General features: G+C 44.8%; 1 protein-coding gene across 1 annotated transcript in view; it reads left to right on the plus strand.

The window, feature by feature from the left end:
• Positions 1-15869, plus strand: part of LOC306714271 (copine-8) — a gene marked incomplete at its 3' end in the record, with an annotated part of 62700 nt that overhangs the window by 13061 nt on the left and 33770 nt on the right. Inside the window, exons 2-5 of the mRNA XM_079184251.1 lie at positions 4454-4494; positions 6655-6701; positions 7472-7575; positions 12208-12247. Of these exons, the coding sequence (XP_079040377.1) occupies positions 4454-4494; positions 6655-6701; positions 7472-7575; positions 12208-12247 (232 nt within the window). The remainder of the gene's footprint in view (positions 1-4453; positions 4495-6654; positions 6702-7471; positions 7576-12207; positions 12248-15869) is intronic.

Below are 15869 nucleotides of genomic sequence, written 5' to 3' on the forward strand. Positions count from 1 at the left end.
AGGGGTAGACTGTAGAGAGAGAGAGAGAGAAGAGGAGAGATGAAGGGAAGGAGGAAAGTGTGTGTGTGAGTGGGGGGGAGGGAAGGGGGTAAAAAGGTGAGCGCCACAAATGCCACAGCACTGATGGAATCCCTGCTCGTTGGGTGGAAACACACACACACACACGCGCACACACAACTGTCAGTCAAGTCAGTCAAGTGGCCCCAATTGGCTGTCAGTAGTTGCCATGGTTACCGTCCCCATTCCGCTGTTATCGCGCGGCTCTCCCCAGCGAGCAAACGCACAAAGGTGTGTCTTCCCTCTCCGAGGCGTTTGACATAATTACAGAGTCGTCATATAAAGATGCTGCCTCACCATCTCTCCGTCTTTTAGTCCCTGTTTATTTTTTCCTCATTTGAACTCTCTCAGAGGGAGATTGAGAATGCAAATTAGCGAAACGGAGCCCCTGTGTGTGTGTGTGTGTGTGTGTGTGTGTGGGTCTTTACCACCCATCTGGTGTCAGATTTCACTTCCCGTCGCTGTGATTGACGGCTGTCGGGGGAACTGCGTACGAGGCGCGGCCTGGATGCCAGGGAACTGTGCCGGTATGCTGCCCGCAGGGAGGAGAAAAAAGTCCGGTATGACAGTAACGTAGACGCTTTGATCAGATCTGAGATCAGCAACGTCGTATCTACTCGTGACTTCGTGTGTCGGCGATGCCGGCATCGTACTTTGCTTGTTGTGCTTTAAGATGCAGGAGAAAAGTTGGTTAAAACTGACGTGAATAGGGATTCCCTTTGCAGACAATGGCCATCGTAAGCATGTGTCTACGAAACAGCAACTTCTCATGAGTTTATGGTTTTCCAATCAATGCCATCATGACATTTAGAGATGATCTATTGGTTTGTTTATGTTAAGAAGTAGGAGAACGTTCTCAACCCATAAAGGAACACCCCACATTTGGAGATACAGGGCTTTCACTGCAGAGGGACGCACTGCATTAACCCTGAAGATGATCGGGTTTGATGGCTTTGTCACATGAACCGTATGTTAGTGACTCAGTTTTGATTAAATGTGCGCTGTAGGTTCTACCGTGGAACAGAATCTAATCTGCCACAAATGACCCAAAATCCAAACGAACCAACAAGGTGAACCTGGAGTGCAGCGAAATAGATTTAAAGGAAGAACAAAAAACGAAAAGATAATAGCTTAACTGAACTCATCATTTCACGTCACACACTCATGTGACCACTACTAGCTGCCTCTCAGTATGCAGGTATTTATGCCTCCGACATTGTAATAATCACCTAATGCGTCATCCGTGGTCTCTGTTCTTTCTCGCTAATTGCCTTAAAAGCTGCACAGGAGAAAGCTTGAAAAGGCATATGTATATATAGATATATATATAAACAGATAGTCATAGGCTGCATGTCCGCATTCTTTTTTTTCTTTTGTCATCGCAGCGTCTACTGCCCAGCATCTGTATTTGATTAGATTTCTTTCAAAGGATAATGAACCGTGCAGAGGCTGACTGAGTCACTTAAGAAGTTTGATCATGCTATTTGCACTGGGTCTTACTCAGATGTGGCAAGAGATTAGAAAGGGAGATAAAGACAAGAGGGAGGGCGGGGTGGGGGGGAATTAAGCGATTCATTTCTCGTGCCCTGTGTGCACCACAAATAGTGAGCGAGCCAGCAGGAAGGCCAAAGGTGGTGTTTCTGTGGGGAGGGCTGAGAGAGAGAGAGAGAGAGAGAGAGAGAGAGAGAGAGAGAGAGAGAGAGAGAGAGAGAGAGAGAGAGAGAGAGAGAGAGAGAGAGAGAGAGAGAGAGAGAGAGAGAGAGAGAGAGAGAGAGAGAGAGAGAGAGGCTGCGTCTAAACACACCAAAGCAGAGCGCCTCTTGGGAAATCTACTGAAGAAATCAATATTTCCTGACACGAACGAGTCCTCCTCTTTGCCATTCCCATGCTGGTCGTCACAGCCGATTGGTTGACTTATATATTCATCTTTTGTATTGTGCCGTCTTTTATTTGACCAAAACAGGCATATAATCAAAATCACACATTACTGGTGTGAGAATATAGCGTTTTTTGGGAAACTCTCGGCTAAAAATACCACCACACTATTTTAGCGTGGTACCTTTTTTTTTTTTTTTTTCTTCTTCTTCTTCCCGCAGACCTCTCTGTGACTCGGATGGCAGCTTTTAGCTTTCCGCTGCCTGCCTCTGGATGAAGAGAGGGAGAGAAAAAGAGAGAGAGAGAGAGAGAGCCATGACTCATTCACATTATCCTCTGAAGTGGAAATCCTGAAAATGTGTCTCACTCACACTCACACACACACACACACACACGCAGAAACACACACACACACAGAAACACACACGCAGAAACACACACACACAGAAACACACAGCTCGTGTGCAGGGGGAGCCCAGAGCCCATTCGGAGTGCCACCATGTGTGATGTGCTTCGAGCAGCAGCCGGTCAGAGAGCGTGGAGCCTCACATTTCCTCTCGAAGGGAGAAAGTGTATTTTAACTTGTTTTCCCAAACTGTACCTCCAACTGTGTGTGTGTGGGTGTGTGTGTGGGTGTGTGTGTGTGTGTGTGTGCAGAGTGGGAAAGGACTCCCAGCCACATGGTGCCACTTTATTGCAGGTGTGTGTTTTGTGTTTTCTGGCATATACAGAAGTGTGCCGCCATTCGCCAGCTACAAATAAAAAATAACTTCTTTGGTCAAATTTGCTGAAATTGTCACCATTTGCCGAACGGCATGCTGGGTACAGCTCGCTCTCCGTCGCTCACTACAGCGCATTTGAAGAACAGATGCCGGAAGAGAGACTGAAGGTCCACGGGACCTATTTAAAAGTCATTTTATCGACAAAACGTTCACGCGATCGACTTCACGCCCGCCGGGTGAGTCGTATTGGGACCCGGAGAAGAAGTTGAAGTTGTTTGGATGAGCCAAACCACCGGAGGACAGCCAATCGGCAACCTTTTTCAAGCAGGCACGTCTTCAGCGGGCTCTGCACTATAGTCTTTCAAATTCCACTTGATTCCGCTGTCACTAGGCAACAGCATCCCACACCTGTTGGACCAATTAAGTCATGTCTGACAAAGATAATGCCACGTCACATGAGTTCACCATGCCGGTTTGCCCAGCTTTAGCCATCAGTCAGGCTAAGCGTTAAAGCGCGTGAACAGGAGTGTGAATGGAAAGGTTTGAGCACATCTAAACTGGATTATTGTGTCCATCTTGTGTTTTTTGTTGCTGAGGACTCATTACACAGCAGGCAAACACCTACGGGTCATTTTGAGTCGGCAGTGCACCCGCTGTGCATCTTTGCATTATGGGAGGAAACACCCGAGTGACCCGGAACAAGTAACCTGAGCCGAAATGCAACAAACAACGGCTTAAAAAGTTTTGTCTTGACGGCAAATAATTGTGCAAAGTTCCTTTGACATACATTTTATATCACGAGCGAGTGAACTGATGAGGGGCCGGGGCGGATACCAGAGGTGACAGAGAGGGAAATGCACAGTACAGTAGGTGGTGTTGATGCGTTCACGCGAGGAAAAGAGAGAGAGAGAGAGAGAGAGAGAGAGAGAGAGAGAGATAACCGAGAGTGAGCCGAGGAGCAGAAAATGACTGCAGTTAGAGAGGCTGTCACTGAAAACCAGCTTTGCTGCCTGGGCTCTCTCCAGGTTTCGGGGGCTTTGTCTGACGGCTTTTCACAATCCCCGGGATTCAAAGGATGACTGGAAGCATTACCCACAATTTCCACGTCTCCTCCGCAAACCAGGAAACGCCAGTGCACCTTTTTAAATGGACGACAGGCCGGATCGGGTAGAGCAGATCTTAATTGTCGTCGAGGCCCTTAACACGCTTCGAGTGATTTAACCTCATTGACGAGTTAGCAGATCCCAATCTCTCCTCTCCTCTCTGGACCATTAGGTGCCGTCATCACCACCACCGTCATTCATCTCATTAATCACAAATCCGAATTAATGATAAGGTTTTATACCACTTTCACATCAGGCCATTTAGTTTCCTTCCTCTTCTTGGGGGAACATGAATTCGTCACGGTTTCCTTGAAGTCCATCTCTGCTGAAAGCTAAGACGCAGTATATATATATACCACTGTAGGGAGCGTGATCTTAGACGTAGCATGAAATTAGGAGCCATAAAAATCGGGAGGTGCACGCGGATGCCGCGGAGAGAAAGCTCCTCGTGGCTAATGCTGCGGTACATCCAGTGTTTCAGATATTTTTCTTGTGTATTCTCACACCTCGGACAAGAGTTTCACAGAATTACTGTAAACAGAGCGTGATGCTATCGTGCCGACTCGTTGCCAAAAGAGTACGTAAATAGTTTGTGTTAAAACGCATTCGGTGCCATGTTTGGACATGTTTTCTTTCTCCCCTCTCACACAAGGAATCTGTGTTTCTTACTGCTTTCCCCCCTTTGTGTCTCCACAGAAACCTGCTGGACAGGGACACCTTCTCCAAATCAGACCCAAGTAAGACCCGCCACCCGTCTTGTTGTGTGTTTCTATCAGTACATGACCGTTAGATGGGATAGCAGAAGGTCGTGGCTCTTTATCGTTGCCCAAAATCTCAAAAGGAGAAGGTAAGGAACAGAAAAGAGGGGCAAGAAGGAAGGGAATAAAGGTTTAGAAAAGTAAAGAACACGTGTCAATGGAGCAACTAAGGGATGGAGCGATGAATAAAGGTCCAATAGAAGGTCTTTTGTTTTGCTATATGAAGTTGTGAGTCACTCCTTGTGTGTGTTAGGTGTTGTTTTTGTCACTAAATGCGTGAGAAGGGCTGGAGGCGAGTCTGACTAATGCATGAGGCCCAACGAAGAAGCTTCTCTCTATAGATCCACAGAATCGTTGGTGGTTCTCCTCCTCCCCTCTCCCAGCAGCTTAAAATCATTCGAGTAATGCCGTTAGTGGAAGGGCAGTGAGTTAAAGGACTACTCTGACCTTTTGGGAAATAAGCTTATTCGCTTGCTTTCTAAGAGTCGGATGAGAAGATCAATAGCACTCTCCTGCGCGCCAGAGCTGTCGGCTTTCACATCAGGGATCAGAGTACACTAGGCCCTAAAGAAGGTGAACACCGTGTACCTATTCAACGCAAGGAGCAGCCAGCGGGTAGGGGACGCGGCCAATCTCCCCTTCTGAACAGCAGCGACAATCATGAAGATGGGAGGCGGGTGAAAGGGGTCGTTCTTGACTTATCTGAAAACTCTGCTTTATCTGTAAGTGAACTAATCAATTAGCTTCTACACAACAAGTAGCGTTATACTTTCCTATACTATCCAGCACATTGCTTTCTTTGCTGAATTTGTCCCCAAATGTTGGGACTATGCCTTTAAGAGAGTTTTATGGCGTGTCGAGTGGTTTGTAAATGTTAGAAGTCGGAAAAAATAAGATAATATCATCATTATTATAAAGAGGCTATTTGTCGTATTGAGGTGTGTTTATTTGAGATTATGATGTCAGGATGACTTTGGGTGCTACTATGACCCACCCCACACACACACACACACACACACACACACACACACACACACACACACACACACACACACACACACACACACACACACTGCTTTTGCAGAACTTAGTACGTCAGCACATTCACAGTAGCATGGGATAAAAAAGGACTCAAGGTGATGGTGATGATGACAGTGATGAACCCCGATGACGAGGATGACAGTGATTCACATGATGAGGATGATGTGGAGGAGGCGGCTCAGGCTTCACCCATACATTGACTCTTTCGCTGAGTAGCACTCGTTGTGATGCTGAGCACGGCGACTTCGGTCTCCTTATGTGAACCGGCCCGACGGGGGTAAAGAGCAAGGAGCTGGAAGGTGCACTGGAAATATAGAGATCCCTTGGATCTGTCACTCGCTGGTGAAAAAACAGCAACAACAACCTTTAAATGTAAAGAGCAGTGATCCAAAAAGAAGACCAAGACAAGTGGGAGAGAGACGTAAAGCCCTTCAAGATGTAAGCCGCAAAAGCATGAAGAAGTTTTCTTTTCTATTATCGGTTTAAATCTATCTGTTCCCCAAAATATAGTTTCTATCAGACCCCAGAAATAAGAAGGAAGATCTGTGTGTGTGTGTGTGTGTGTGTGTGTGTGTGTGTGTGCCCATTGATATGTCACTTATCGGGGAAGAACATCAAAGGGCCTCCTGAAATGAAGTGTATGATGAGTGAGCTCAGTAATTTGCCTTTTAGTGAATTGTCTCGTTTGGGGGGGAAATTGCATAATGTGCTGTAATGATGTCTTTCACCATCTGAAGACGGGGAATATGTTTGGGCTTCATGAATACAACTATTAGGTGCTTTTGATGTACTTTCGTTGTTTCTAATTCATGCATTTATGGCTTGTTAGTCATGCTCTAATGGAGGCAATAAATACTGTGACATTTGAGTTTGTTTTTTTTATTTATTTACGTGGTGTTTTTATGAGTAATGTTACTTTATGCCTCCCTTAGTTATCCTAGCTGCCGGTCAGAAATATACATGTCGTAAAGAAGAATCCTATTGCACCAATAGTCGGTTAGTTGTTAGGTCCAGTATATGAATGATTTAGAAAGTTTTGAGGACTTTTAGCATGCACAGTTAATGATCTTTAATGTCACGTGTGTCTGTTCTTCACAGTTTGTGTTCTCTACGCACAAGGCATGGGCAACAAGGAGTGGAGAGAGGTGAGAACTACAGAGAAGGAGAATGTATCACAGTATGTCGCCTCACCAGTCTTCATCCAAAATGCGTCATTTCTACACAAACGGAGACACAACAGACTCCACTGTTGCTTTTCTGCAGCAGGCTCCTCATTGTAGGAGATTGGTCGGGGGGCAAAACTGTCTTGCTTGCAAATTTGAGGTCATAGCTTTTATTAAGCAGTGTAACATCAGCAGGCTATAAGCGGGAAGGTGGCTGCATTCAACACACTCAGGGGAAACATGCATTGAATATTTGACCACATCTTTAAAATGTTAAAATGCTGGAAGCTGTAGATACTCTAATGTATTACTGACAGTATGTTGTGACATAAGGAAAGTACTAGTGTTATTGAAGTTCTGGTCAGTTTGATTAACTAACATGAACTACTTATAAGTAAGCCCGCTTTGTGCTCGCTGACACAACCAGTACAACTTGTTTATGAGTGAATATTCATGAATCTAAACGAGGGGGCAAATGTTGCACCTACAATCATCCCCAGTTATTCAGAGTTCTGAGTAGCCCAGCATCCGCATGTATTATAAAACAAATGCCAAACCGGGACCTCCCTGACCCCCCCTTTGGCTCGATGCCGCATCTGCTCTGCATTCATTACTCTGTAGCTGCCGATAATCTTCCGTAAACCAGCCGCTGCCCCGACGTGTCACCTGAGGAGTGATCAGTTATCAGTTATGAGTTTTTGCTCACAATTTATCCAAAAGGTATTCTTATCTGTCTTCCTCTCTCCGTATAGTTTGGGAGAACAGAGGTGATCGACAACACGCTAAACCCGGACTTTGTGCGGAAATTCATTTTGGACTACTTCTTTGAGGAGCGACAGAACCTGCGATTTGACTTGTAAGTAACGCCGACACCTGTGTGTGTGTGTGTGTGTGTGTGTGTGTGTGTGTGTGTGTGTGTGTGTCATTGTGGTATTAATATTTGCTGGAATTAATTCTTGTTCTGGCACCAGACATTGTAAAGGTCAAATCGCATTTACGGTTCAAGAGATGATCTTTGGTCGACTCAGTGTTGGAAGCCTCTTCTAGAAAGCATCTTTCACATTATTAGTTCCTAAAATAGGCTTCCATTAAACCTCAGTGAGGCTCCAGATGTCACCTGCATGAAAATGATTTGATTTCATAATTATTTGATTGTAGTGCTACAAATATGGCTGTTTTATCTTAGATTTGTATCTCTTTACCGGGTAGTCGTTGGCGTGCAACACAGTTATCTACTCAACTCTAATTAACTCCATTTCACCAAGAGAAGATTAATGCACAATGCATGTGACACTTACTATTAATTGATGCCAGCTAATAAAGGCTTATTATGAAACAATTACAGGGAACAATGGCTTAAATTGATCCAGAAATGTACTGAAGAAGGAAGATAATTGAACACACTCATTATTTAGTGCATTAATGTAGATTTAAAAGTTGTTTTCAGACAATGTATCTTATTCAAGCCACGTTTTTCTTGTTATTTTCAAAAGTTAGACACTGACAAATCTTCCTCGTTAACTTTGGCAACTACTCAGAGCGACTTATCACGCAGACGTTTATCATCGTACATCACCGAGACAGCTTCATCTGCTAAGCTGCATTGCTGTGCTCATTATATTGGTTGATAGCAAATTCAAAAGCAGTATTGGTACCCGTCCAATATCACTCTTACTGATATTTGGCAGAGTGTGGAGTTGGCATGCCTACTGCTAAGTACATTCTCCGAATTAGTAAAGTAATAAAGCACTCTGTTCCCTGAATCGCAAATGGTGCTCGAGTTTCAAAGTACAAGCCTGCTCTGCATCTGTTCGTGGCCTAAAGAATACACATCGGCATGGGCTTGTATCTGTGGAAGAAACCACCTTGTGCACATAAAGGTATATTATATGGCACCTTTTTAAATGCACCTGTTATAAGCTCTTCTCACACCTCAACTGCGTTCCCATGCATAGAGGCACAAGATGCTCTCTGTAGGAGACAGTTGGTCTGCAGCGTCATCGGGCCTTCTTATAGGTGAAGGGATTCTCTTTCTCAATTTGCTCCCGGATCACATTTCTCATTGAATTACAGAGGAGATTTCGGTGGCTTTATTTTATTAGATGGAGACTAATTCTGTTATAATCTATGATCCGGGGAGCCACGTCGGCAACCCAACTGGGATCTGAAAGTTTGACTCTGAAGGCGAGTTAGTGTTTCTGGAGATGTCGTGTGTGTGTGTGTGTGTGTGTGTGTCCCTAATTTACTGTTGCTGTATTAGCATTGGTCCTGGTCTAATAGCATGCATGTAGTCTGCGTGTGTATCTGCACTATTGTGAATGCATCTTGCCGGTTTCTGGGGGGAAATAACATAGTGGTGTGCACACAACTTTCTTGCTCCACACACTCTGATGACCGACTCAGTGATCCACCTTTATTACCGCTCATGTGGCTGTGCTGTTTTCATGCATCTTGCCACCTCTCTGGCCATCACACGGTTTAAATTACAGTGAAAACAAATATGGGGTGGAGGGGGGGTAAAAGGAGGTCAATTGGCTGGATTTCCTGTGTCAGTGGATCACCGTATGGTGTCTCTTAGTGCAACGTAGAATCCATGTTTGTCCCCCCCGTGCCTGTACTAGTGTTTCAGTATCTCAGCTGGCTGCTCTGTCACAACACATCCTCGTATTGTCATCTCAAAAGAGACGTGTCAGCGGGGCCACGTGGACAGACGCTCTCCGAGGCAAAAAGCGAAGCCGGGGGGGCGCGCGCTCGTGCTGATGTGTGCGGTTTCGCCATGGTAACCATAGCAACCAGGGGGGGGGGGGGCGCTGTGATATAGGAGCGGACAGATTTCCTTCAGGGAGAGAGGAGCTTTTAACCCATCATCATCATCATCATCATCATCATCTCCGCTCTGCCTGCACCACTTACACGTACAGCGCCGTGTTACGACTCAGTATGCATTAGCACACATTACTAGCGGTTATGCTATTTTAACTTTATGATTCCAACTATGATTTTAAAAAAATAAAAAAGTTTTGAGCTGATATTTTACATTTTTTAGCTGCTCGGATCCTCTGAATCACTTCCAGGTGCTGCTATGAAGAGCCCTGTTTGGATGCTGTCAACACTTTAATGTGTTTTTATACCATCTATTTATTTTTATCATATCCCCTGCGTGCGTATTTACGTGTCCTGTAACGACACACACACACACACACACAAGACGCACACACTTCCCTAGTGGTGCTGTGGCGTTCTCATGCTCAGGAGATGTCAGGGCATCGTGCCTTTCTATGCCTTCTCGTTTGTTTAGGTTGCTGCATAAATGTATGAATACATGTCGCTGTGCCCACTGTCTCTTTGAGTGGTTTCCTGAATGGATGTGAGCATCTGAGGAACAAAACCGGCGCCCTGGCTTTTTGTCCGCCCGTTTGAGTGCGTTGGATGTCCCCGCACACGTGTGCTCCCTAGCTCGCTGACATGTCCAACAGCCGCAGATAGCCGGCAGAGGGAAACACGGTCTGAGACGAAGGCAGATGAAAGAACGTTTCCTCCCTCAGGGGCCGCGAAGATGGGGATCTGTGTGAAGATGTTATGAAATACTACAGTGTGTCCTCTGAATAGGAATTGTGAGTCTGCACTGTGTGTAATACACCTCTCTGCAAGCCTGCATTGCCATTTTTTAGTCAGGTTACGGATTTCAGCACAGTGTAGCATACAGTCATTCTGCTACTCTGGTGATCCTCTACCGTTTCAGTGCCACCATGACGTGGACATTTTTGATTTGTATTGCAATGTCTCAACAACTATTAGAAAATTTGAAAATTTTGAAATTAATGATCTTCAGAGGATGATTTGTAAAAGCCTCTTTCCCTCCCTTTCATCTATAGCACCGTCATCAGGTCAAACGTTCACGCTGTATAATTCTAATTTCCATCAGCCTCATCTATGTGTTTTGTGCTAAAATATTAGCATGCTAACGTGCTCCAATAAGACGGTAAACATCGACACGCTGGAAAAAAAAAGCTAATGCCTGCATACTTGGCACACACATGCCCAAAGAAAATTATGAATGACTACGTTTCAATCCTCCATCAAAATGTTTGAAAAGTGGAAACCACGCCCATATTTTATACACCATGTACACCGATAGGTGAACAAGCTCTATGACGGCAGTTGCGGTTCATCCCCCAAAAATACCATGGTGATTAAACATCAACAGTTAACAGTTCAATAAAGTACATTGAAAGAGAGTAATACAATGGTCATACTTTTAAATACCACACATATTATATTTATAAACATGACCTGTGAGGATGAATATGTCATACTACAGCCTCCATGTTAGCCTTGCACCTACGCGATCTGCGTATTATTTAATTTTCTTCTAACAACATGCTAACATTATCCTTGCGAGCGAGTCAGCATGCTAATCTGAGCTAATGTAGCTGTGTTTGTGTACAGCCTCACAAGGCTGCCAGCTTCAGGCTCCTGTTTCTTCACAAGGAGCAGAGCCATGAATGAGTAACATGGGATTTATTTGTATTATTATTATTTATCTCCGCCCCCTCAGCTTTATACAATGACAGTGAAACAGGGTGTCTCGATTGACAAGTTTACATAGAAAGTAGGGTATTTGTTTGTATTTGTTTGTCCGAGTCAGTAGGGACACATGTGTTGACAATGAATCCTTTCAGAGTGTGGGTGACCGTCTGTATGGTTTGTCCAGTTGAACACGCTTGACAGCTGAAAAAGCCACAGACGCTGATGATAAGACATAATGTGATTGTGTTTGAATACTCAGTCATGCTTCGGATTTAGATTTATCTAGAATCCTAATTACCCCATGCACTACACACACACACACACATATACACACACACACACACACACACACACACACACACATCCCTGTACTTCTATCTTAGCGAGGACACTCATTGACATAATGCCTTCCCTAGCTCCTTACCCTGACCTCGCTTCGCTGAGTGAACGGCGTGTCTGATTGCTTCCCATTCTTTGGAGCGTAGCCTCTGCACTGGAGGGCGCCACGTCCGGACGCATCATCGCATGCGTCGCGTGTTGCGAGACACCTGCAGGTGGAGTGGAGGAATAAAAAAGCATGAATAATATTCCAACATGCGTCAACAAATAACGCGATAGCCCACACTGAGAGTCACGCTAATACGCCGAGACGGAAACACTGACAGACACTTGTTTACTCACTACGCACAATATTTCTCTCCGTGTCTCGCTCACATGTATGTATCACGGCCAATTAGTGCATTTAGCGTCACTTTAATGGAGGATGCCTTGGAGCCGGTGATGCCGGGAAAGTGAAATACCCCGAGCCCTCCGGCGAGATCGTCGGTGACAAGCTGCTTGGCCCCATTACTGATTTACTCAGTCTGTAATCCCTGTTGCATTCGCAGCTGAGCTCCTGTCACCATCCATCTCTTCTAATGCACTCACTCTCCGCTCTCTTTTCCCTTTTTTTCCACAGGTACGACGTTGACTCCAAGAGCGCCAACCTGTCAAAACACGTGAGTGCTCAAAGCTTCTTCTTCTTTTTTTTATTTTTTTTGGTGCATGCAGTGTGACATGTGCGATTGCATTTATTTTTTTCGTCACTCCCCACTTTTGCTGATTTTAATTCGGTGCGAGTGAGTGTTTGTGTGAGCCTGATTGCTGTCCTTGTTATTACCTCCCATTAGCCTCATTTCAGCCACATAACAGCATTCTGGCCCTTTTACAATGAGTGTGTTTATCCTCTACTGTAATAGCACTTTCCCTGAGCGGCCCGGCGGTTCATCTAGAAATGAAATAAACACCGATACCCCCTGTCCACCCTGCTTTTCACACTGATAGCAGTGATTAGCATAGCGGTAATTAGGAACAACAATGTGATAACTTTAGTCAGTAACGGCTGTGTCCTGCCTACTGCAGCATGGGGATTGTAGTTCAGACAGTCAGCGGTCGTGCCGTTGAAGGATTTCCTCGGTAATGTAGAGCTGGCGGGAGCGTCATACTTCATACTCGGTCCTCTCATATAACTCCCGGCAACAAATCAAATCAGCGTGTTTTTCCAAACACTAACTTTTCCTGTAAGGGGAAGTGAGTGTTTAAATGATTAACTTCTATCCAATCACTGAACTGTTTGTGTATCCTGACGCTTCGTACTCGTCTGTAATCTTGTGTGCACATCTGTTTTCATGAAACCGGCTTTCCAGTGGTATCTGAGACATATGTTTGGGCAGGTGATTGCCGTCAATACTGACCTGGACTGTGACTGTCTGATAAAAATGAAATCGGGAGGCAATAAAATATCATACAACAGCATTAACAGCTGTCTTTTCTGCTCATAATCTCTGACCGTTATCTGGACATTTACATTTACAGCTTCACTGTCCGTAATAGCCGGTGTGCTATCAGGCTTTGCTTCCTCCCTCTATTCAGGAGCTTTGTGTCTGTGGAAAACTCCTGAAATGAGTTAACACACTCTTGACTTTTGTGTCCCAGTGTCCCCTCTGAGCAGAGCGGCAGACGGGGAGACTCGCTCTCTTGAGGTGTCCCGCTCCAGCCCTCAACACTCTTACCCGTGTTTGCTCTTCAGTGTCCGACCCCACCGGCCTGCCTGCGTATCATACGACATGTACTCGAGGCTTCAAAGACGAGGATGCATTTGAGCATCAGTCCAAATATTAAAAGCCTACAGTCATGTTAAAGACTAATACATAGAAGACTTCCCTTCCAAGTTGTGCAAGTTATTTTTTTTAATAGTTTACAGAATGTAACGTGATAGAACAGCACTCAGACATGAATGCTAATGCTACAATGCTAATGTCCGTCTGTCCAAGGGGGATAAACGCTACTTTAGACTTCCTTAAAGGAACAGCGTGTAGCATTTAGGAGGATCTATTGGCATAAATTGAATATAATATTTCTTAATATTTTTCTTTAGTGTATATTCACCTAAAAAATAAGAATGCTTGTGTTTTCACCGGTAGATGACACTGCACCTTTAAGTAATATATCAGCGGAGTAAGTGAAACATATGAAATCTTTCTGCACATTCTTTTATTTAATTGTATATTTGCTGGCATTTGTTTGTCAGCAACTGTATGAAATAAATTGAATACTACAGTGAGAAACACTCACAAAGCAGATTTAGTCCCTCTTAGTTTCCCCTCAGGATTGTCTCTCTGCTCATCTGTGGCTCTGTCGTCTCTCTGGATGCAATCCATCCCTCTTGCTTGTGCTTTCCCCGTCTCTGTTTCTCGTCTCTCCCTCTCGCCGTGGCAGTCTGTCACCTTTTCCTTTTATTTCATTGCCCTACCCTTGTTCTCTCACTTTCTCTCTAGCTTGATCTCCCCCCCCCCCTCTCCCCTCCTACCTTTGCCTCACTTTCTTGCGATCAATAATCTCATACAAGAAGAGACGTGCACGTTGGCTCGGAGGCAGCGTACCATGCAGGTCTCAGGAAGTGGGGGGGGGGGGGGGGGGGGGGCTAGAGAGCCAATCCATTAGATGGTGTTTTGAACATGGGAGCTGTAGGCTGCAGGAACACCTGGGAACCGGAAAAAAACACACACACACACACATGGCCCTGTTTATGAGATCTCACTCATTTACTGTATATCTCTGTATGCAGATAGACGGGCTGACTCTTGGGTTGCCAGGTTGTGTTTATCCTCCAGCAGGAAACATTTGTATTTAATCTCTTTTAATTGATTAGGAAGACCCTCAAATGGACCACTTACCTTGTGAAAAAACCTACGGGGGGGGGACTACTTACACATAGTGCTACATTTCTCTGAGAAGTTTTTTCCAATATTGTAGTGTTGATTTTGAAAATCTCAGCATGAAACTTCTCCAGCTCATGGATGAGAAGCACTGAGCTCCCCGCATCGTCTCCATAGTATCCATATCCAATGTTTTATCCTCCTCCTCCTCCGCCACGGATCTCCGTCTTATCAAACTGTTGATTTTTCCAGAACATTACTGAATGGCGCCGCACCCACACAACTATCTTTCTTTCTTATTAAATCTTTTTTTAGCCCACGCTGTTGTATATTTAGCCATTAGCTGCACACAGCCAAATCTCCGATTGGACCTCATGCTGGCAACAGCCACGGTTGCTAGGCGATTTGGGACTTTACTGCACGGCCTCTACGTCATAAACAGTGGAAAATATCATTAAAAAAAAATCTTTTTCCATTGTTATTTCAGCACTAGTGGCCAACACAAATTCGTTTATGGCAGATGAGTCATGTGACCGTTTCTATGCAACACTGATGGGTTCAATGAGCGATGGTGAAAATCGAGGAGGCAGGTTTTCTGTAACAGCTTCTATACAATTAGAGAGAGAGAAGTTACAGAAGTTGTGTTCCATACTTTGATTTTGAAGGCTGCCATCGCTTTGCGCTGACAGACTAACTTTAACTGCCATAAGGTTATTTATGTCATTGTTTAGTATGTTTGTTTACATGTTGTTATTTGTAAGGTTTGTTTTTAAAGCGAATGGGTTTTTTTGTTTTGTATAAAAGGGGGGGAACTAGTGTTGCGTGCTGTGTTGTACCGGGACGTGTTTGACCGTGGCACAGTGACAGCAGAAGGGCGCGAAGCGTCATAAGTCAGTCAGTCAGTAAGTCAGTCAGTAAACAAAGTAAAGTAAGTCAACTAAGTTTTCAGTTCAAGTTTCAAGGGATCATCTTTCGTGTTTCAAGTGGACTCATTTCCCTCTCAGTTGTGTGCAGCCAGTGAGGTACGTTATTTATGTACATTCGCCATTGCGCACATTCGCGCGCAAACTGTGTTTTTATGTAATGTAAACGTCTGATTGTTTTGTATGTCTAAATGTGATTTAAACAGTTCGACGGTGGACGGAGAAGTAGGAGGAAGAATAAATCCATCAGTTGAGAGAACCAAGGCGTCGTGTATTTACTGGAGGGAGTGATACTAACGTTTATGAATCCCACATCGTCACGCGTGCACATTTACATCAGCAGCTGTCTCCGGGACCGATGCACACACATTATGTGCGCGTATACTCTTCTCTCCATCTCACTGCCTTTGCGCCTCTGCCAGCTGTGAAGTTTCATTATGGGATGGCGACTTAATCTACCAGGAAAGTGGGAAGGGAGCAGTGTGGGGCTGCTGGGGGGG

Source organism: Pholis gunnellus, assembly GCF_910591455.1.
Source record: "Pholis gunnellus genome assembly, chromosome: 22".
Taxonomy (NCBI): domain Eukaryota; kingdom Metazoa; phylum Chordata; class Actinopteri; order Perciformes; family Pholidae; genus Pholis; species Pholis gunnellus.